The 20,512-nt window shown below is 43.8% G+C and overlaps 1 protein-coding gene and 1 long non-coding RNA gene across 2 annotated transcripts; one reads left to right on the top strand and one right to left on the bottom strand.

Moving 5' to 3' along the window:
• Positions 1 to 2,803: 2,803 nt before the first annotated feature.
• On the bottom strand, positions 2,804 to 3,539 carry LOC123412050. Its single transcript, XR_006613390.1, has 2 exons — positions 3,289 to 3,539; positions 2,804 to 3,089 (listed from the first exon to the last, which is right to left on the bottom strand). It is a non-coding gene; the product is annotated as an uncharacterized LOC123412050 (long non-coding RNA).
• Positions 3,540 to 11,622: 8,083 nt separating this feature from the next.
• Positions 11,623 to 13,866, top strand: LOC123410280 (aspartic proteinase Asp1-like). The gene is made up of 8 exons (XM_045103187.1): positions 11,623 to 11,797; positions 11,918 to 12,035; positions 12,120 to 12,370; positions 12,459 to 12,677; positions 12,845 to 12,980; positions 13,064 to 13,237; positions 13,324 to 13,393; positions 13,487 to 13,866. The coding sequence occupies exons 1-8, from the start codon at positions 11,685 to 11,687 to the stop codon at positions 13,597 to 13,599; spliced, it is 1,194 nt and encodes a 397-aa protein (XP_044959122.1). The 5' UTR covers positions 11,623 to 11,684; the 3' UTR covers positions 13,600 to 13,866.
• The last annotated feature ends 6,646 nt before the right edge of the window (positions 13,867 to 20,512 follow it).

Raw genomic sequence — 20,512 nt, forward strand, 5'->3', positions numbered from 1 at the left:
GTTGTATATATGTTAAACACAATTTCTCTATACACATTTATCAATTCAAAAAATATGAATTTTTAATATATTTAATATTTGAATATCAGGAAGTATAAAAAAGGAGAACAAAGGAACCAACAAATAAAAACATAAAATGTGAAATTAACAGTGGAAAACGAGAACAATTTGAGGCCTGGGGCGCAGGGCCGATTCTGTCTCATGCTCGCTACAGATGAGGGACCATCTATCTCGTTGTGAGCGAGATATAGACGCGCCACAACTATACCTTGCATTTCAGGTTCTACCTTACCAAAGCCCAGAACTAAACAATGGAGGCAAGTGTTGGCGTCGGCGCATGGGCCCGACAGTTAGGTCGGTCGCGCCGTAGCCGTCCTATGCAACGAGCTCCATCCATTTGATCCATTTGCTCACTTCCCATATGTTCTTCTTCCTCTCCACACACAACATGGGCGCTGCCCCCCTGTCGCGTGGATATCTTCCCGTCCGCCAGCCACCACCCCCTCAGCTCGACCTCCTCCCTCCACTGTCCCGCACTGCTTGATGTTGCACTCACCGCCAGACGCCGCACTCATCGGCTCTCATGATTCTCGTCAGATCCACGCATGCAGCAAAATTTTGATGTAGGTTGCAACTCCCTCGTCGGCGGTGGTCGCAGCTGCAGCAACAACAGTTATCGGTTACACCTCCACTTGTTGCAGCTTTTATTGCTGCCGGTTGCAGCTCGACGTCAATCGTCGCTGCTAGCAAACGGAGCCTGAAAACGTCAGTCGTCGCTGCTAGCAAACGCAGCTGCAGCAACAACAGTTATTCATTGGTTGCAGCTTTTTATTCCTCGGTCGTAGCAAACGGAGACAAAGGTTGCATCAAAAAAGTCATCACCGTCGTCGTCGGTTCTACCTCGCCATTGCAGGTAGCAGCATTTGCGTCTAGAATGAATGGATGTAGCACAAGTTGTTTCCCGAAAGTAGCAAAAACCTACAACGCATGGAGCAAAAAGTCGTCGCCGCCATCACGGTTGCAACTCTAGTCGTGATGGATGTAGCAAAAGAAAATGCCGGTTGTAGAAAAATGCGATGATAGTTGTAGCAAAAACCGCAACCCCGACTATATATGTTGTAAAAAACGTGACCCCCGGTTGTAGCAAAATGGGATGCCGGTTGAAGTGAGCAGCGCCGCCTAGTCCTCGTTATTCAACGGTCATCACGCCTACCGTTCGTGGTCGCATCCTCCCTAGACCGTGGTTGTAGCATCTCTAGTGGACGGTCCTAGCAGCTCACAAATGGCATATTCATGACGGCTTCCAACTCCGGCTCGTCGGGGCTAGCCGGCCGCGGAATCTGTAGGAGGAAGACAAGGAGCATGGCCACTCATGTGCATTTTTTTGGAAAAGGAGAATCAAGCCCCCCGTCTTTACATCAATTGATGCATGTAACCATTTTATTAAATAAGTAACCAAACAAGGTCTTAAGTTCGCAACTATCGAACAAACTTGGAAAAACAACCGCTCGAAAGCAGATATGAACTGCCACATCCGGCGATAACAAACAGATAGACTACGATGCCTATACACCTAGTATATTAGTAGCACGCCATCCAAACCGACTAAAGATAGCCTGTGTGACCGTCTTCGACCGGTTCCACCCAATAGCCATAAGCTCACTGGAATCCTCATGGCTAAGTAACGACCACATACGGATCCAAGCTGTAGCTCTTTAGATCACTTGCAAAAAATTGTAGATACCATTCCCACTAAAAATCAAATCATTTCCAGTGTTTCATACATCCCAAAAGAGCACACTTATTGCAATCTGGATATGATTTGCTATAGTTCCGTCTACTCCGTTGAGCCACATCCCAAATAACGTATTAATGCTGGTTGGTTGAGTAATGTTAAAAGCTATATGTACAATGCGTCATAATAATTTGGCCACAGGGCAATCAAGAAAGAGGCATTTAATTGTTTCATTTTGGTCATAATAGCAACACTTAGGATTGCCTATACATCTTCGTCTAATTAAATTATCTTTGGTTAACACAACCCCCTAGTGTATAAACCGCATGGAAATTTTAATTCTAACTGACACCATGATCTTCCAAAAAGACACTCATGTGTATGGAGGCTGCTGAAGTAAAAAAGGGTGGGGACTGGCGAGGAAGAAGGGATGTGGGAAAAAAAGATAAGGTGGAGGCAGGGGGGTCGCGCAAGGCGTACGATGAACATCAATCCTGTGGCGTGCACGAGACCGGTGGAAGTTTGGGCCGGCGCACCACATTGAAACGTTTCCTTAGTATTGAGTTGTCGGTCATAAGCGGCGTAATTTTCCCTTGGTGCCTGGTCAATACTTGGCCAGCTGAAACTACGCCTGCAGGTGAAGCTTGTCGGTCGTGCTTCCATGTCATTTTTCATTGAGTTCTTTCAGGCTCACCCAAGCCGTATTGGTTTTCGACCAATCAAAGTCATATTGTATGTCTAGCTAGATGGTATACCTCACCAATTATATTGCTCTCTAAGACATATTCAGACATAAAGTCAGCCGTCCAAGCAGTGTTTTCTAGCATTCATCTATTAACTGCAGATGAGTATAATTTCACAATACTTTTCTTCCGTGGTCACCTATCAACCAGATAAACATAACGGAAGCTTTCTAGTTCATCTAATAACACACACGGTTGGTGCTATTTTCTTTTCTTCTGCAACGCTGGAGTCACTGAGTAAACGAGTAAACTGTTGCCCTACCAAAAATTAGTTTACGCTCAAACAGATATATGTAGCATTGGAATATGACTAGAAACATCCGTCTGAGCATAAACTAATTCCGGGCCGGCCGGAGTATTTATTAGAAGGAATTACCGACCTTTTTTATCACATCCATCCAGATAAATTATTTATCAAAGTTATTTAATATCAAATTTTACCATCTCACCAGTACATATTCTGGCAAAATAAGCGTTTTGAGCTATCTTCTAAACATTGCAACAACATTCTACAAAAAATCTGCAGTGTCCTGTGTCGCCGATACCGGCTGCAACACATTCTTCACGGCAACGCTGATCATAGCAATCTGGCATATCATAGCACCTCTTCTCTGCAAAAAGTGGTTAAACATTCAAATTCCTGTATACGGTTCTATGTACATGGACAGTAGAAACAGAACATACTCTCTCTTTATTACTGCATATAAGACGTATTTTGACACTGTTATAGTGTCAAACAATGTATTATATTAAGGTACAAAGAGATTAGTATCTATGGATTGTCAAGCCAAAAAACAAATAGACAGTAACCTTTTGAAGCCGACAAGGGCAGGGTTGTGGCCATGACCACAAGAACTACCAAGCAAACGACCCATGCGTTCCTCTTGGTAAGCACCATCTCGAGTTAGCAAGTCTTCTCTTGCTTTTTCCACTCTTGTTTATGCGTCCTATGGTGCCAATATTCTCCTTGATGATGCTTTTATAGTTGGACAAAAACACATATCTCATGCCCCCGCAAAAAATTAAAGAAAAAAAATAAACACACATCTCATTAATATGTACTTAATGTCCTCCAATTTTTACCAAACATTAATTACTACTCCAAAAATAAGACTGAGATATACTCCAGCCAACATTCAATTAATGCATGCACCATTTAGTTTGTACTTTCCATTTCAAAGAAAAAAAATTAGTACATACTTTCGAAAGTTAAAAAAATCATAAATTAAATATGAAGATTAATTTTACCAAGGTTTGCTCCCAAAGCAGAAGTCTGGACATCATTTGGTCATTTATTATGAAATCATCTCAACTAATATATCTAGATGCACCCGTTTGAGCCTCAACTAATTTCAGACGGAAGGGTATATATGAATTCAAATTATCAATGATTTTCGATCAGATCGATCCAGATGCATTATTAATCAAAGTATTTAATATCAAATTTTACCATCTCACATGTACATATTCCGGCCACTACTGGAATTCACTTGTTTAGGGAGTGCGAGAAACACTCGAAAAAGGACCAAATAATCTTCACAAAGACTTTGCTGAGAATACGTCTCGGCAATTGCCAACCTGCGTACACCTCTCAGACAAACAGAACTTTGCCGAGTGCCAACTATTGGGCTTCGAGAGGTACAGATTCCGGCCACTAGTGGAATTCACTTGTTTACGGAGTGCGAGAAAAACTCGGAAAATGACCAAATAATCTCGGCAAAGACTTTGCTGAGAATACGTCTCGGCAATTGCCAAGCTGCGTACACCTCTCAGACAAACAGAACTTTGCCGAGTGCCAACTATCGGGCTCCCGGAAAAGATTTCGTCGAGAACCAAACAGTGTGTCTCCGCAAAATAAAGTGTCTTCACAGCCGCTGGTTCCGCCTGGTCTTCGCCGAGAGGCTGTACTCAGCTTAACTGAAATGGGCAGCTCCAGCCGCTCTTCTTTACCGAGTGTTGTTCTCATCCACTGATCAACGCCACGACCCAAGAGTCAACGCGTGCCATATGTCCTGGCTACCGAGTTTTGTAGTCGGAAAAGGTTGCTCTTCCTAGAGGTACTCTCAGAAAATGTTCATTTTTAGCATTCCTACTGCCTCTTTTTCATCTAACCATGTAGCAAAAACAGATATACAATAAATAGAATTCATATGAAGTCACATACTTAACAGCAAACTCACAAAATACTTATATATTATCCACGGAAGCTTAACAACAAACTAAGGAGGTACTCTCTCCGTCCCGATGTATAAGTCATCTTAGATTGTGTGCCGTGACCAAAACGAAGAGGAAAACAAGAGAAATCAATGCTAATTTGCTAATTAATATCATTTGCATGTAATGAATTGACCACTTCATGTCATGCTAATTAGTCTCAGGTAATTTAAAATATACACGCATGACATCTCTTATTGTTTAATTTCTTTATTCATGTCAAAAAATAAAAAACGAGGTTAAAGTTAATGCACCGCGCCTAAGTATTTTGAGATTATTTGCTTTTTGTAAGACAACTTATACACCGGGACGGATGGAGTATTATATATGATCCACACGAGCTTGATATTGCACATGATAAAAGCAACGACACGATTAGGACGAACTGAAAGAGGATTATTAAGTTCTTCAATCCACTGAGATCGATAAGGTGGGCTCCACCATTGACTAGTTCAGCGTCTCTTCTAGCCAAGCACACACTGCTTGTAATAATTCTTTGCCTTCTATCTACCATTGAACAAATTACTGGAGCTACCTTTGTATCAAAGCACTTGTTCATTGCATGCGGTCCATGAATAGTAAACTCTTGAACACCTACCTCTATACACCACATACGGCTTTATCTACAAAGAAAGAGAAAACTATTCCAACAAGGAATGCAAGTTAACACATCACCATAATCCACGTAAGCATTGATCACTCGTATACCCAAAAGCATCACAAGTGGTAATCCGAGTCTACTGTAGCATCTACATAACTATATTACTAAACGAATGTCAAACTATCTAGGTGGACTATTCCGAGGTGTAGACGGTAAAACAAGTGATCGTGGAGTCCGAGCACATGGGGGCATCCCCCATAGTGGTTGCTGGATTCAATAGCATCGGGAGTCGACCGTAACATAAGCTGTGAACTAGGACGAAGCCATAACCCAAAAACCAATCGGTGCAAACGCCTTTCATCACACAATTTAAAAATAATATAAGAATCAAATATCAAAGATTATTTTTAGGCAAATTTATCGAGGTGGTTGTATATATGGTGGACACTCTCACGGGTATTTTAACTTTTAGTGATTGCTGAGCTGGGCGAGCTCATCATGCATACTGAATGCATCGTAGGATGAACTCGCCCAGAACGACCGTCATTGTGAGAAGTTGATTTTTCTTTAGGAATATTTCTTAGATCTCTCATTCTCTGGTGGTTATAAATATGGTGGACTCTCTCTCTCTCACGGGAGTTTTGACTTTCGGTGATGGTCAAGTTGGATGAGTCCATCATGCATTACAAATGTAAATTAAATGTGAAATTAACTTGGCCTGTTGGCGTTGCTGGTAGCAGGGTGCGGACAAGGAAGCCGCAATGGTGGCGCGACAGGAAAAAGCACCACCACATTCACGGGCTCGGGACAACTCATGGAGACGCAGATCCACGTTACAAATGGGTGGCGGGGAGTGGCAATGCTGGAATCCAGCTATTATTGTTGGCAGGCCGATGCCGAAGTCTGTGCCGGTGAGATTGGGGGCTCGCTGGTTGATATTAGTGGGGAGGAGAGATGGAGAGGTGAAGTGGATTTTTACTCCACGCCCAAGTGGTCGATCATATTAAAGAGTTATGTGTCGCTCAGAGTAATTTTTAATCCACTAAAGTTTTTAGGGGGGTCGGCTAGGTGCCGGTTAGAGGAGGAAAACCAGGTTTTCTTCCTGTATTGGCGATTGGTTAGAATTGCTCATAGGTTCTACTAGCAAAAGAGCCCATGCATTGCAACGGAAAAGAAAATAACACACGCTTGGAACGTAATATATTTTCACATGGCATCACATTTGTGTTGCCGACGATAGCTTTAGTGCTCACACAACGAAAACGCGTTTGAATGTACAGTCACTCGGAATAAGATGAGAAATATGTTGTTTCTCCCCACGAGGTTTTTTAAATGTGTGCATGTGTGGTTAACGATGTTTCATTTCCTCTCAATTTGGTTTTAATTTAATGGATGTTTATTGCAATTCGCATAGTCGCTGGAAAGAGAGAAAAAAAGACCGTACACTATAGATTAAGTTTGCACCAAAAATAATATTTAAGAAGTATTCAACAGCTAAAAATAACATCCTATTTAGATTCTACATATTTTTAATCAAATTTCATACATAATATGTTAAAATTAAAGTTACGGTTTAAAAGATATGGATAATTTTGTTTTAGATAAATTGGATTGATTAACTGAAAAGTTAGTTTTTTTTGTTCAAATACGGAGGGTGGGTTGATTACCTGAAACATCAGGGGTTTCCGAACAATGCAAAAAACATTATTTTACTTACTTAAATTCGGACTGCGGGTTGATTACCTGAAATATCAGGGTTTTTTTTACAAAATATAAAAAAGATTCGTTTTCTGACTTAAATCTAAACTACGGGTTGATTTTGTGAAACGTCGAAAGCTTTTTTTATAAAAATGACACGACGTCACATTTGGTCCTTTTTTGTTGGCATTAATAATGGCCTTCTAATGTACAACATCGTCCAGGCCCGTCTAGGACGGCGTGCGAAGTGGGCCCCAAAACTGTGGGGCCCCCGATCGGTGAAACAACAAGATACGCCCACTTCGAGTCCAAGGGAGAAACCACGGGCCCCAAAACTGTGGGTTGAAGCGGTTCAGCTGTGACACACCCCACACGCCGAGAAACCACGAATCTGGTTCTGCATCGAGTCCAAGGGAGAGCCAAAGGATCACACTGGCCTAGTCCAACAATTCATGCCCGATTTGTCGGTCGCCGCCTCGAAAACCAATTAACCACGCGTCCAACGGATCCGCTGCTAACAGTCGTCTATGGCGGCCCTGAGGCCGTCGTAACGTGTTAACCAGCTAGAAGAGATCCTGCCCTAAAATGTAGCGTCATACATCATGATGGTGGAGCTATACTCTTCAGCTTTGCCCGCGGCCGCGGTGGCACTGGCCTGCCGGATCAAGAGGTATGCTGCTAAAAAGGAACAGCCTCACGAAATATGTCCTCCCTCTTGCGCGAGGAAGACAAACTCTGAACGGCGTTGTGCAACAGTTAGCAATGTTATCATGTGTACTATATATACCATTGGTGGCCCCCAAATTATTGGGTGGTATTAGATTTCAAGTTACTTATATGGGTTACTTCTTGGTTCCCAATTCTGAGAAAATAGTAATGTTATATGAAGTGGAATACATGTGTACAACTGAATACATGAATAGCACTGGCCACAATGTGTCATTAGCATTAGCACTAGTAAATGATTTCGGAAAGGCTTCCTCCGCAAAACAAGGACTCTAGATAAGGCAACTCTTGTCTTTTGTACTACTCCCTCCGTGACAGTATATTAGACGTATCTCCAAAACAATAATTTTTCACAATTAGAAGGAAACAAAGCGCATGGCATTAGTTAGCCTATTAATTGAGGTGTTTTGAAAACCGTCTCCACCAATGCATGCGAGGAAGTCGCTTCTTTAGTGGACGGGGGTTACTAATGCGTCAGTTTTGCGATTAATTAGGCGCTTCTACAGCTCGTCGGCTTGGTTTTTCCTACTAATAAAAAAACATCTAGGTTCCAGAGCCCTGTAAGATACGCCCAATATACTGTGATGGAGGGAGTATCATTTATTAATTATTAAAAGGGGGCTGCTAGGCGTCCACCGATGGATCGATAGCAAATGTCTATCACCCGAATAGTCGTCCGATATACGCGTGCAGCCGTCCGATCTAACGTCTGGGTCGCCTCCTCCGGCCAAATACAACCTGAAACAACGGTCGAGTTGCAGAAACAATCGCTTTGTTGTAAAATAACTTTGGATCCATTAATTCCTGAAACAACGGTCGAGTTGCGAAAACAATCGCTTTGTTGCAGAATTATTTTCTTCGTCTTTGTGCAACATAGGTACTGTTGCGGGAAGAAAATTTTACAACAAAAGTCATGTTGCGGAAAACTTTTACAACATATGTTATGTTGCAGAAAACTTTTACAACAATATATTTGTTCCAATTTTTGAAAACAAAGACCATGTTGCAAAAACTCGACATTGCGCCATCACCTTCTGGCCTCCATCATCGTCGTCCAGCTTCACCCATCAGATGCGTGCGGCCTCCCGCCATATGGCCACGGGTGCTTGCGGCCTCCACCGTTCATGGTGCCAGCGGGGCTGTGTCAGGAGCGGCGGACGCGAGACATGGAAAGAGATAGCTAATGGATATAGATGAGTGGACATGTGAAAACGAGATAAAAGAAGACAAGGGTCTCAAGAGGCTTCCGTCTCCATGCAATCTGCTCTTTACGTGGCCGTCCGATAAAACCGATTGAACGACAAGTTGGGTGGCGGATGAAAGGACGCGGTCCGCCGGCTCGAACGAAACATTTCCCTTATTAAAAGCAGGGGTATAATAGTTTAGAAACCATGATTAGAGCAACTTTAATGGGACGATCCATTTCGTCCGCCGCCGTCCGTTTTGGTTGGCGCGGACACAAAAGGCGGCCCAACGCGCCGACCCAAACGGACGCGCGTTCATTTTTCGTCCGCGACCGACCCATTCTCGGTCCATTTTTTAGCCGGACTTGCGTCGGCACGGACACGCGACGGACGCGCGCACGCTCGCCCTCTCCTCCCCCTGGGCCCGCTGGTCAGTGGCACATTGGCCTTTCCCCATCCAACAACAATCCTCGCCCGCCTCTTTCGTCGCCGACGCCGCCGCCATTTTTGCCGGCGACTCTGCGTGCTGCCCACTCTCAGCAACGCAGCCCCACACCCGCCACCGTCTCGCCGCCCCACATCCGCCGCCGTCTCGCCGTCTTGTCGTCGGGGAGCCGACTGCTTCCCACCACCACGCGCCCCTGACCAAGAAGCCGCCTCGCCGCCCGGCCAGATCCTCACCGACGCGGTCCACTCGTCGGACGTCGGCAGGGCAGCTAGCTGGTCCGTGCGGGCCGCGACTCCCCTTCGCCGGTCGTCTTCTTCGTCGACGCCCGCAAGTTGTTCGACAGTTTGTCAAGGTACAAAAAAATGGACGCCGCCGATGAGTTCTTTTTTCACAATTTCCTTTTCGACTCCGACGACTCGTCGTCCGATGACGAGGAGGAGATGTTGGCTACCGTGTTGGTTCACCACCACCTCAACAATCAGCGGCCGTTGTTCTGTGGCTCCATTCTGGGCCACCTTCCTGCGTTAAATCACAACCGAGAGAGCGGGCATTTCCTTCTTTGGAAGGACTATTTTGATACAGCAAACCCATTGTTCAAACATCAACAATTCCACCGCCATTTTCGTATGAGTAGGCATGTTTTCAACCGTATTAGAGAGGGAGTGGTCGGCTATGATGACTATTCCGAGTGCAAAGCGAATGCCGTTGGTAAGATAGGTTTTTCCTCTTATCAGAAATGCACTGCCGCCATCCAAATGCTTGCATACGGAGTGCCTGGTGATCTCATTGACGAGTATGTTCGTATGAGTGAGTCTACTTGCCTAGAGTCCCTGTATAAGTTCTGCAAGACTGTTATTGTTGTGATTGGCCCTGAGTACTTGAGAGAGCCGACTGCTGAAGATACAGCCCGTTTGTTGGCGATGAATGCCAGCAGGGGCTTCCCAGGGATGCTTGGTAGCATAGACTGCATGCACTGGGAGTGGAAGAACTGCCCTTTTGCTTGCGAAGGGTAGTATAAGGGCCATGTCAGGGCTTGCACTGTCATACTAGAGGCCATGGCATCTGAAGATCTCTAGATCTGGCACTCTTTCTTTGGCATGGCCGGATCACACAATGATATCAACGTGCTTCAGCGCTCGCCGGTGTTTGCTAAGCTTGCCGAAGGCAACAGCCCACTGGTGAACTTTACTGTCAACGGCCACAACTACGACAAAGGATACTACCTGGGTGACGGTATCTATCCTCAGTGGACCACTATTGTCAAGACAATACCCGACCCTGTAGGTGAGAAGAGGAAAAGATTTGCCCAAGAGCAAGAGAGTGCTAGGAAGGATGTCGAGCGTGCCTTTGGTGTTTTGCAATCTCGATGGAGCATCGTTCGGTATCCTGCTAATACCTGGAGCACGCAGAAACTGTGGGAGGTGATGACTGCTTGTGTGATCATGCATAATATGATCGTAGAAGACGAGCGTCCGGAATGTCTGTACGATCAAGGGTTTCAGTTTCAGAGTGAGAATGCTGTGCTTGAGCATGGAGGAGCGGCAATGTTTGAACAGTTCATCCAATTTCATCAAGACATGCGTGATTGGTAAACTCACGTGCAACTGCAAAATGGTTTGGTTGAGCATATGTGGGCTCATGTTGGAAACCAATAGATTTTTTTTTATTCGTTAGCAAAACTATGTACGAATTATGTGAGACATTTTTATTCGGGTTGTTATACTATGCTACTTTTATTCAAACTATGAAAATCATATAAAATAGACGGTCATCTGGCCACGCCGACACATATGGATCGGCGCGTTGGACGCTGCCGACCCATATCTAAAACAAAGTGGACGCCGGGCGGGCGGCCGACCCAAACGAACAAAAAGCGGGCGAAATTGCTGTCCGTTTGGATCGGCCAGTTGGAATTGCTCTTATCAAGTATATTATGCCCCCGCTCACCATAAAACATGCATATAATAAAAAAAGCAGCGAAGAACATTAAGGGCCTGTTCTTTTGATAGCTTTTTTGGGTTTGTAGAATAAGCTGCCCCTATCCAGTTTATTCCAGAAGCTCAACTAAAAATGTTTTTCTAGAAGTCTAGTAATCAAGACTTAATTAGTAGGTTTCTAAAAGAATATATTTGATTGGGCTTGTAGAATAAGCTGGGTAGGAAACAGTTTATTTCAGCTTATTCGAGAAGCTACGAAAAAAACTGGCCCTAAGTTGGGGCGCCAGCGGCTATAAATACCTCACCACCCTGTGAGTGTTCGCACCATCCAAAGGAACAAACCATAGAGTTTCAGCAAGCAAGTGAAACCCCAGCGCGCTGTGCCTTGTTCGCCCACCATGGCGGCCATGTGGTCTCCGATCATCGGACTCCTCCTGCTCCTGCTCCAACTAGCGCCGTCCTCTTCCTCCTACATCCAGTTGCCGCTCCAAGGCAACGTCTATCCTGTTGGGTATGTTTCTCCATCCCCTACATGGCATGCAATTGAGAGGCTTTGATCGTCCTTCTCAGACTTAAAGTTTTCTTTCTCTTCAATATATTTGACACGATTTTCTTTCCTGTACCTACGCAGTTACTTTTTTGTCACGATGTACATTGGTGGGAAGCCTTACTCACTGGACATCGACACTGGCAGCAATCTCACGTGGCTGGAGTGCCTGCACCCGAACCACCAGTGCAAAATCTGCAAGGTAACAGCAGTTTGTCATGGTATCACAGATTTATTGTCTTACACTTGCATCTCTTAACTTGGTGTTGCATATTACAATCACTAGGGACCGCACCCACCATATAGGCCAAATAGATCTCACAAGATGGTCAACTGTGGAGGTCAGTTTTGTACTGATCTCCACAAAGATCTACCTCCTTACCAGGATCCTCCGTGTCACGCTAGACAGCAACACGAATGCCACTATCATGTTCGGTACGTCGAAGGAACTTCATCGGACGGTTTCATCGTCAACGACACGGTGTTTGTCGATGTGTTTGCTCCCTCCAAGAGAGTACAAATTTTCTTCGGGTTCGGGTATGCCACTCCTAACTGATATGGTCTCACGTGTTCTCACTGCCTATTTGGATGTTTATGACGGTCACATTTAATTTATTTTACGCAGATGTGGATGCAACCAGCAACCACAGAAATATTCACCCGTAGATGGCATCCTTGGACTTGGGATGGGAAAGGTAGGTTTTGTCGCGCAATTGAAGGCGCATAACGTGATCACCAAGGACATCATTGGGCACTGCCTCAGCATCGATGGAGGGGGCTACCTCTTCATCGGAGACTATAACTTCCCCGCCGGCGTATCCTGGGCCCCCATGAGAAAATACAGGTAAATTCATGTGCTTATTTGTGATCACGTGTTCATGAAGTGTTGGGTGTCAATTTTAGTATTTGCTTGTTCCTGCATCTCCTCATATATAACTTTAATGTTTATAGTTGTTTTCTTTTCAATTGGTTCCAAACATTTTACATACGACTCCTTTTTTTTTTTGGCAGCCATTACTACTCACCTGGCCCAGCACAGCTGTTATTTGGCCGAAAGAAGATAGGCAGTAAAACAATGATGGTCTTTGACAGTGGTACCACATACACCTACATACCTGACGGGGTGTACTCCCAGCTTCTTGCAGAAGTAAATCTCAAACCTCAATTTGTACATTTGAACATATAAACGGGACATGCAGGGAACTAATTAATGCAATTCGGATCATTCAGGTGAAGCAGAGTGTCAGCCGCTCACTTGAAAGGGTGACTGATCAGGCGCTTCCTGTATGTTGGAAGGGCCCATTCGCATCAATCCAACTGGTCAAAGGGAAATTCAAGCCACTGGCGCTTGAATTTACCAACCAAGTCATGCATATCCCGCCTGAAAACTACCTCACACTCACGGTAAACCTTAAACCAGTCAATTTAATACATACTGTGTGGAACGTCAAATGATATAGAAGGTAATATTCTTTGCATGTTTGTGGCAGCAAAAAAAGAATGTATGCTTGGGCATCCTTCAGACACCAAAGGCTGGTGGCCAAATGATGATAATTGGAGGTTTGTCAAGTCACAAATATTGTCCGGTTTCTTCAACTAGTACACCATGCACGTTTTTAGTAATGATTTCCAGTTTGATCTTTTGGCTTGCAGATGTTACAATGCAGGATTTGCTTGTGATATATGACAATGTGGACAAGCGCGTCGGATGGGTCAGTAAACAGTGTAAACATAATCTGGAAATACCATCAATCCGCGCTCTCTGAACGAAGTGTATGTGAGCATCAGGCTTCGTAAAAGATGGTGTTCTCGGAAGCAGAGGAGTTATATGTTAACAAGAATAAATAGACGTTGATAAAATATCAGATGATCCTCCTGCTCATACTGAAACAGCTTCATGTTGAGTAATACACCGTGGTTGTATTCTTGCATGTGTGTGTACTTTCAATACATAATATGAACAATCTGTAACCAGAATCTGTTTTATTATATATACAAATTTGGAAGCACCATTGAGGCCTCCACTTAGATTCTACTCCCTCCGTTTCATAATATATGTCTTTTTAGAGATTTCACTAAATGACTACATACGGATGTATATAGACATATTTTAAAGTGTAGATTCACTCATTTTGTTCCGTATGTAGTCCCCTAGTGAAATCGCTTAAAAGACTTATATTTAGGAACGGAGGGAGTAGTTGGTTAACAACTAGGACCGAGCTCTGGTATTTTGTTGCATCTGTCCATCCAGTCCTCGCGTGGTGTCTTAGTCTACACGCATACATATTCTGCGATCTAGGTGCCGCGCTTCCGCGCTTCTCCTCTTCATGGAACAGTCCCTTCAATCCAGCTGCGGCCCTCATCTTCTGCTTCCATGCATCTTCTAAATTGAGGACTTTGAAGATCCGTTGGCCATACCACAGGTTCTTCATGCTGGCGGATTCCACATCCATCGTACCACCTAGGGTTAACCTTGCAAGACGATTCCGCCATGGGCAAGTCCAGTTTGCACGTTCATTGCTGGCTGCCAGGCCTGCTGTGGGACGTCGGTCGGGCAATGGTACTAGAATTTTTCTTGGATTCCATATATTTATCAAAATTATATCTTATAAAGCCATAACAAACAACACAAATTATCTCTACTAAATAATATTAGATACCAATGTGTTTTTTATGTTCTAGATCAGATATAGAATTTACAGAGCACATGGAAAATAAATGTTATGCTAACTAAACTCCAAGCTATCAATAATCATGGGAAACGATATCTTGGTGCATTTTTTATATAAAACATCGATAGTTGTGTCACGATTAATGGTAGTCAATTTGATCTCCTCTTGTCCTCCTATTCCTTTTCTCAAAACGAGAGAAATATTTGTAAGCAACATGACTGGGAAATAAATAAAAAGGAACGACGATGACACCAAAACGTTGGAGTAATTAAATTAGTACCCCCTCTATTTTTGTATAAACGACCACTTCATATTTATTATGTCTAACTTTGATCATTAATTTAACCAATAAATGTGAGTTATATGCCTAAAAAGTATGTCATTGGATATACATTCCAAATAACTTTCCAATGAAATATTTTTTGACATCTCTCCCTAATAATAAAGCATATAGTGCTTCTGTCGTCCGTCGTTGCAATTTTGTGAAAAAACCCCTTCATTTTTGAGGATTCAACCCGTAGTCCTTTTGTAAGTCAAGTTGAACCGTTATTTTACGTTTTGCATAAAACCCCCTATATTTTATCCGAACTGACCCGTAGTCCCTCTTTTAAGTGACTATGAACCGTTTTTTTCAGTTTTATATAAAACCCCCTTTCGTATGATCAAATTCTAATCAAGGCAGCCAGTTGACCTGTAGCATACACCTAAGTAAGAAAAACGTATAAAAAAGGTTTCGCAGGAAATCCTCGCATGGGCCGGCCCAAGCATAGGGACCAGCTATACTACGCTCTGCTCGGTGGAAAATAAACAGCACGCTCATTTGGGCCAGCCCATGGGCGGGGGCCTATTTTTTAGTTTTCTAATTATTATTTATCTGTTCCTTTTTATTTTTTCTATTTCAAATAAATCAATAAAAACTTTATAAATTCAAAAAATTATATTTACATAAACGTTTGATAAAACATAAAATGTTTGCGAATTCAAAAATTGTTCGGGATTTTTGTAAACATGTTTGCATATTAAAGAAATCACCATTTTGGAGAAAACATTCGTGAATCAAAAAAGTCTATCATTTTGAGCAATTTCTTTAATGCAATTAAAAAAATGTTTAATAATTCAAAAAATGAAATATTCACCAATTCACAAGAAAAATACTTGAAAATCGTTCATAATATAAAATATTGTTTGGATTTTTTTATATAAATAGTAAAAAATGTTTTTGATTTTGAAAATGATCCCAAATTTGTAAAAATGTTCACGAATGATCGAATGTATGCAGTTCAACAGTAATGCTTCTGAGTCTTTCAGATTATATACCTGAGTGAATTTTGAAGAAATAATTGTCAGGGTGGATCGGAATATTATAGTATATTTAAAAAAATCTTGAAATTCAGAATAATTCTTTGAGTTACCAAGTTTTTTGACAACAATGATATTATTTTTTAAATATGAACATTGTTTCAACTTGTGAATTGTGAATAAAATTAAAAGAAGAAATATTTTCGTGCATTTGTGGACAAATTTTTGAAATCATGCGATGCGATAAGATATGAACATAATATGGTCATCGCCATTGGAGATGGTGGTTTTTTTCTTCACGCACGGGCCCTTTTGCTAGCCTATATTTTGTTGTCTCAAATTAGAAGTCAAAATTTGCCATGAAAAACCAAGTCGCCTTGTATTGTTTAAAGCAAGATCCCCTCGCCCCCAACCTTGCATCAAGTGATGCACACATCCATATATTAGTTATCATTAAAAATCCAGCCGCCGAACAACATCGACCTAAAAATACCAAGTCCTACAAGGGAAATATGGAACATTTGTTTCAATCGAGCCGGATCTAGAAAATCAGATAGAGAGCGGTCGGCAACCATGTTGCTTCCTGAAAAACTAAGTGAACTGAAGAAATACCAATCGAAGTCGGTAAAGGGAGGGTCATCGATGACCATGGCATAACCATGTGAGCACCCGGGTGCGGAGGGACGCCCGGGTCCACCGTCATCGTGACCTCCCGACGAGGTTTTGGGCTCTGACGTCCCGGTTGCTGTCAGTGTGATGGTAACCCATGACACGTGCACTACAACAATGAGCTTCTTTGCTATCTGCCATAACGGACGGCAAAGGGGCAGTTCATGGACGGTAAAGGCCTTTGTCGTCAGCCTATTGTCGGCAAAACTTCTACGACTACTTTCGTCGATAAAGACCCTTCTTTGCCATGTGCATGTCGGAAGCGGACGACAGCAGACAGGTAACTACTCCATTAGGTGGCTAACAGAGTGTTTGTCGTCTGCCTTCTTTGATGCTCCTTTGCCGTCTACTTTTGGTGTGACTTTGCCGTATGCTGGCCGTCAACGTGGGCAGCCACCTCAGCTCTGGTGTGTTCTATAAACTCACCATGAAATGTCCATACAGTATAATTAGGCTTAAAAGTCCTCCTCTGCAGGTGTTTAATCATTTCAGCCTCTGTCCTCTTTTTATAGTTGTCACACCCAAGACAGGGGCACCAGTTTGTTTTCTGGCTATTTGCAAATGCGGCTTTCACAAACTCCTTTGTTTTTAGAAATCATTCTTTGGCCATCTCATTATGACTAGGGTGACCGGTGTACATCAACAAACGTTCACTCTTCTTGCCTAGTCGAACGCAGGGGTGGAGCCCGTCGAACACCAGACCCTCGCAGCGACGAAAACAACTGCACATTTAAATCCAATGATGAGTAAGATAGCATTATTGTTTTTTCCGTCAACCTAACTAAATATCTACAACAGGACGCCACCGCCAAGTTGTAAAAAAACAACTCGCACTGCTCGTTTCGTCCACGCAGAGGCACCCCTACCCGAAATATATGTCATTCATGGTTCATCGACATTGAGGCACCCCTAAACTGTATAGATATCATTTAGGGTTCCATCAACGCCGAGGAACCCCCTAACTCGCTCGTCCCCAGCGCCCAAAGGTACGGAGACGCACTGTCGAAGGGTGAGCATGCCATCTCTTCCGGTTCCGAAGACCTCTCTTCTCTGCCTCTCCTCTCCTCTCCGAGCATTATCCTAGTGTGGTCCGTGGCCGGCGGCCTTTGGAAGGCCGGAGAGCACCTTTTCGGTCAACAGGAGGCCGAAGAGGTGTCGAGGGTCGGGGGTTGGGGGTCAGTGGCGTCTTCTTCTTCTTCTTCTTCTTCTTCTTCTTCTTCTTCTTCTTCTTCTTCTTCTCCTCCTCCTCCTGCTCCTCCTCCTCCTCCTCCTCCTCCTCCTGCTCCTTCTTCTCCTTCTCCTTCTTCTTCTCCTCTTCTTCTTTTCTTCTTCTCTTCTTCTTCTTGTTCATCGTCTACCTTCTTTTTATTTTTCTCGTTCTTCTCCTCTTCCTCTTCTCTTCTTCTTCTTCTTCTTCTGTGTACTGTGTGCAGCTAATCTAAACTAAACTAAAGAAGGAAAACAACAAAAAAAACTAAACTACCAACTAAACTAAACTACGTACCACTTAACAAAACTAAGTACCACTAAACTAAACTACGTACCATTAAACTAAACTAAACTAAAAAACAAAAACTGCAAAAAAAGAACAAAAAGGACCAACTAAAGTAAACTACCACTACACTAAAGTACCAACTAAATTAAACTAATCAACTAAACTACAACAAACTAAACTAAACTAATCAACTAAACTACAACAAAAAAGGAAAACAATAACCTTGCGCAGTGCAGTGGGCGGCCTGGGGCAGTGGGGGGCCCGGGCGGGGTGGGGGCGATGGGCGGCGGCAGGGGCGCCGGGCGTGGCAGCGGCGCCGACGCGGGGGAGGAGGGGTGGCCGGTTGCGGGGTGAGGGAGTGGCGCGGGGAGAAGGCTCGGTGAGGGGTGGCCGGTTGCGGGGTGGGGGCTGGCGCAGGGACGAGTAGGTGGCCGGGACGGGGTGGGGGCCGGGACAACTACGGTGGTGCGGCGGCGGTACTCGGGGTGGGATGGGGCGAGAGAGAGAGAGAGAGAGGGAGAGAGAGTGTGGCGGGTGGGGTGGGCGTGCTGATCGTTATGGGCCGTCACCTTTGTTGTCTACAAGCGGACGACAAAGGGTTGGAGGTAGATGGCAAAGAGAGGGGTGCAGTGGGTTTGGCGCCGGTCGTTAGGGTGTAGGGGCCTTGTTCCTTTGTCCTCTGCCTGCACCTTTCTGTCCCTTCCGCTGGCACATGACAAAGTGTTGGCTGATGGCAAATAGGGAATTTGCCAACAACCATGCCTTTATCGTCAGTTCTGTGAAAGCTGACGAAAAAGAGGCCTTTGCCATCAGCCAGCAAACGGCAAAGAACTGGCTGATGGCAAATTCCCTAATTCCAGTAGTGGTGGTGGCATCTCGGAGAAATAGGTGGGGGAGAGGAGGAAACATGTTGATCTGAGCACGCAGATCTGTGTGGTCATGTGGGTGCCTTATCATGGAAATAGATATATCCGGTTTTATCCTGCAGGATGCGGTGGCATTTGTGGGGAATCAAAATTTCCTTTTTTTCGCTGACGAGGGACATCGCGTGTGTGTTCCTAAATAAAATGGTTGGCTACTGGAATGCAACGCCTTCATAATCGTGTTTATGCGATACTTCGTTCGTCTCATGATATTAGAGCTTTTTTATACCAGTGTCAAAAACGCTCTTATATCAAGGGACGAATGAAGTACTATTTAAAGTATTTTCTTTTCAGTGATTTTTCCTTTCAGTTCTTTTCTCAAAGGCAATGTCTTTCTGTGAACATCTTGTTGGAAATATGCCCTAGAGGCAATAATAAATTAGTTATTATTATATTTCTTTGTTCATGATAATCGTTTATTATCCATGCTATAATTTTACTGATTGGAAACACGATACTTGTGTGGATACATAGACAAAACACTGTCCCTAGTAAGCCTCTAGTTGACCAGCTCGTTGATCAAAGATGGTCAAGGTTTCCTGGCCATAGGCAAGTGTTGTTACTTGATAACGGGATCACATCATTAGGAGAATCATGTGATGGACTAGACCCAAACTAATAGACGTAGCATGTTGATCGTGTCATTTTGTTGCTACTGTTTTCTGCGTGTCAAGTATTTGTTCCTATGATCATGAGATCATATAACTCACTGACACCGGAGGAATGCTTTGTGTGTATCAAACATCGCAACGTAACTGGGTGACTATAAAGATGCTCTACAGGTATCTCCGAAGGTGTTCGTTGAGTTAGTATGGATCGAGACTGGGATTTGTCACTCCGTGTGACGGAGAGGTATCTCGGGGCCCACTCAGTAATACAACATCACACACAAGCCTTGCAAGCATTGTGACTTAGTGTAAGTTGCGGGATCTTGTATTACGGAACGAGTAAAGAGACTTGCCGGTAAACGAGATTGAAATAGGTATGCGGATACTGACGATCGAATCTCGGGCAAGTAACATACCGAAGGACAAAGGGAATGACATACGAGATTATATGAATCCTTGGCACTGAGGTTCAAACGATAAGATCTTCGTAGAATATGTAGGATCCAATATGGGCTTCCAGGTCCCGCTATTGGATATTGACCGAGGAGTCTCTCGGGTCATGTCTACATAGTTCTCGAACCCGCAGGGTCTGCACACTTAAGGTTCGACGTTGTTTTATGCGTATTTGAGTTATATGGTTGGTTACCGAATGTTGTTCGGAGTCCCGAATGAGATCACGGACGTCATGAGGGTTTCCAGAATGGTCCGGAAACGAAGATTGATATATAGGATGACCTCATTTGGTTACCGGAAGGTTTTCGTGCATTACCGGAAAAGTTTCGGGCTCATCGGTAGTGTACTGGGAGTGCCGGGAGGGGTGCCGGGGACCATCAGGAGGGGTGTCACGCCCCAAGGGGTCTCATGGGCTATGAGAAGAGATAAACCAGGCCCTAGTGGGCTGGAATAAGTTCCCACTAAGGCCCATAATGTTTGAGAAGGAAAAAACACAAGGTGGAAAGAGTTTCCAAGTGGGAAGGTGGAATCCTACTCCAAGTAGGATTGGAGTAGGACTC

The sequence above is a fragment of the Hordeum vulgare genome, chromosome 7H (assembly GCF_904849725.1).
Source record: "Hordeum vulgare subsp. vulgare chromosome 7H, MorexV3_pseudomolecules_assembly, whole genome shotgun sequence".
Classification (NCBI taxonomy): Eukaryota; Viridiplantae; Streptophyta; class Magnoliopsida; order Poales; family Poaceae; genus Hordeum; species Hordeum vulgare.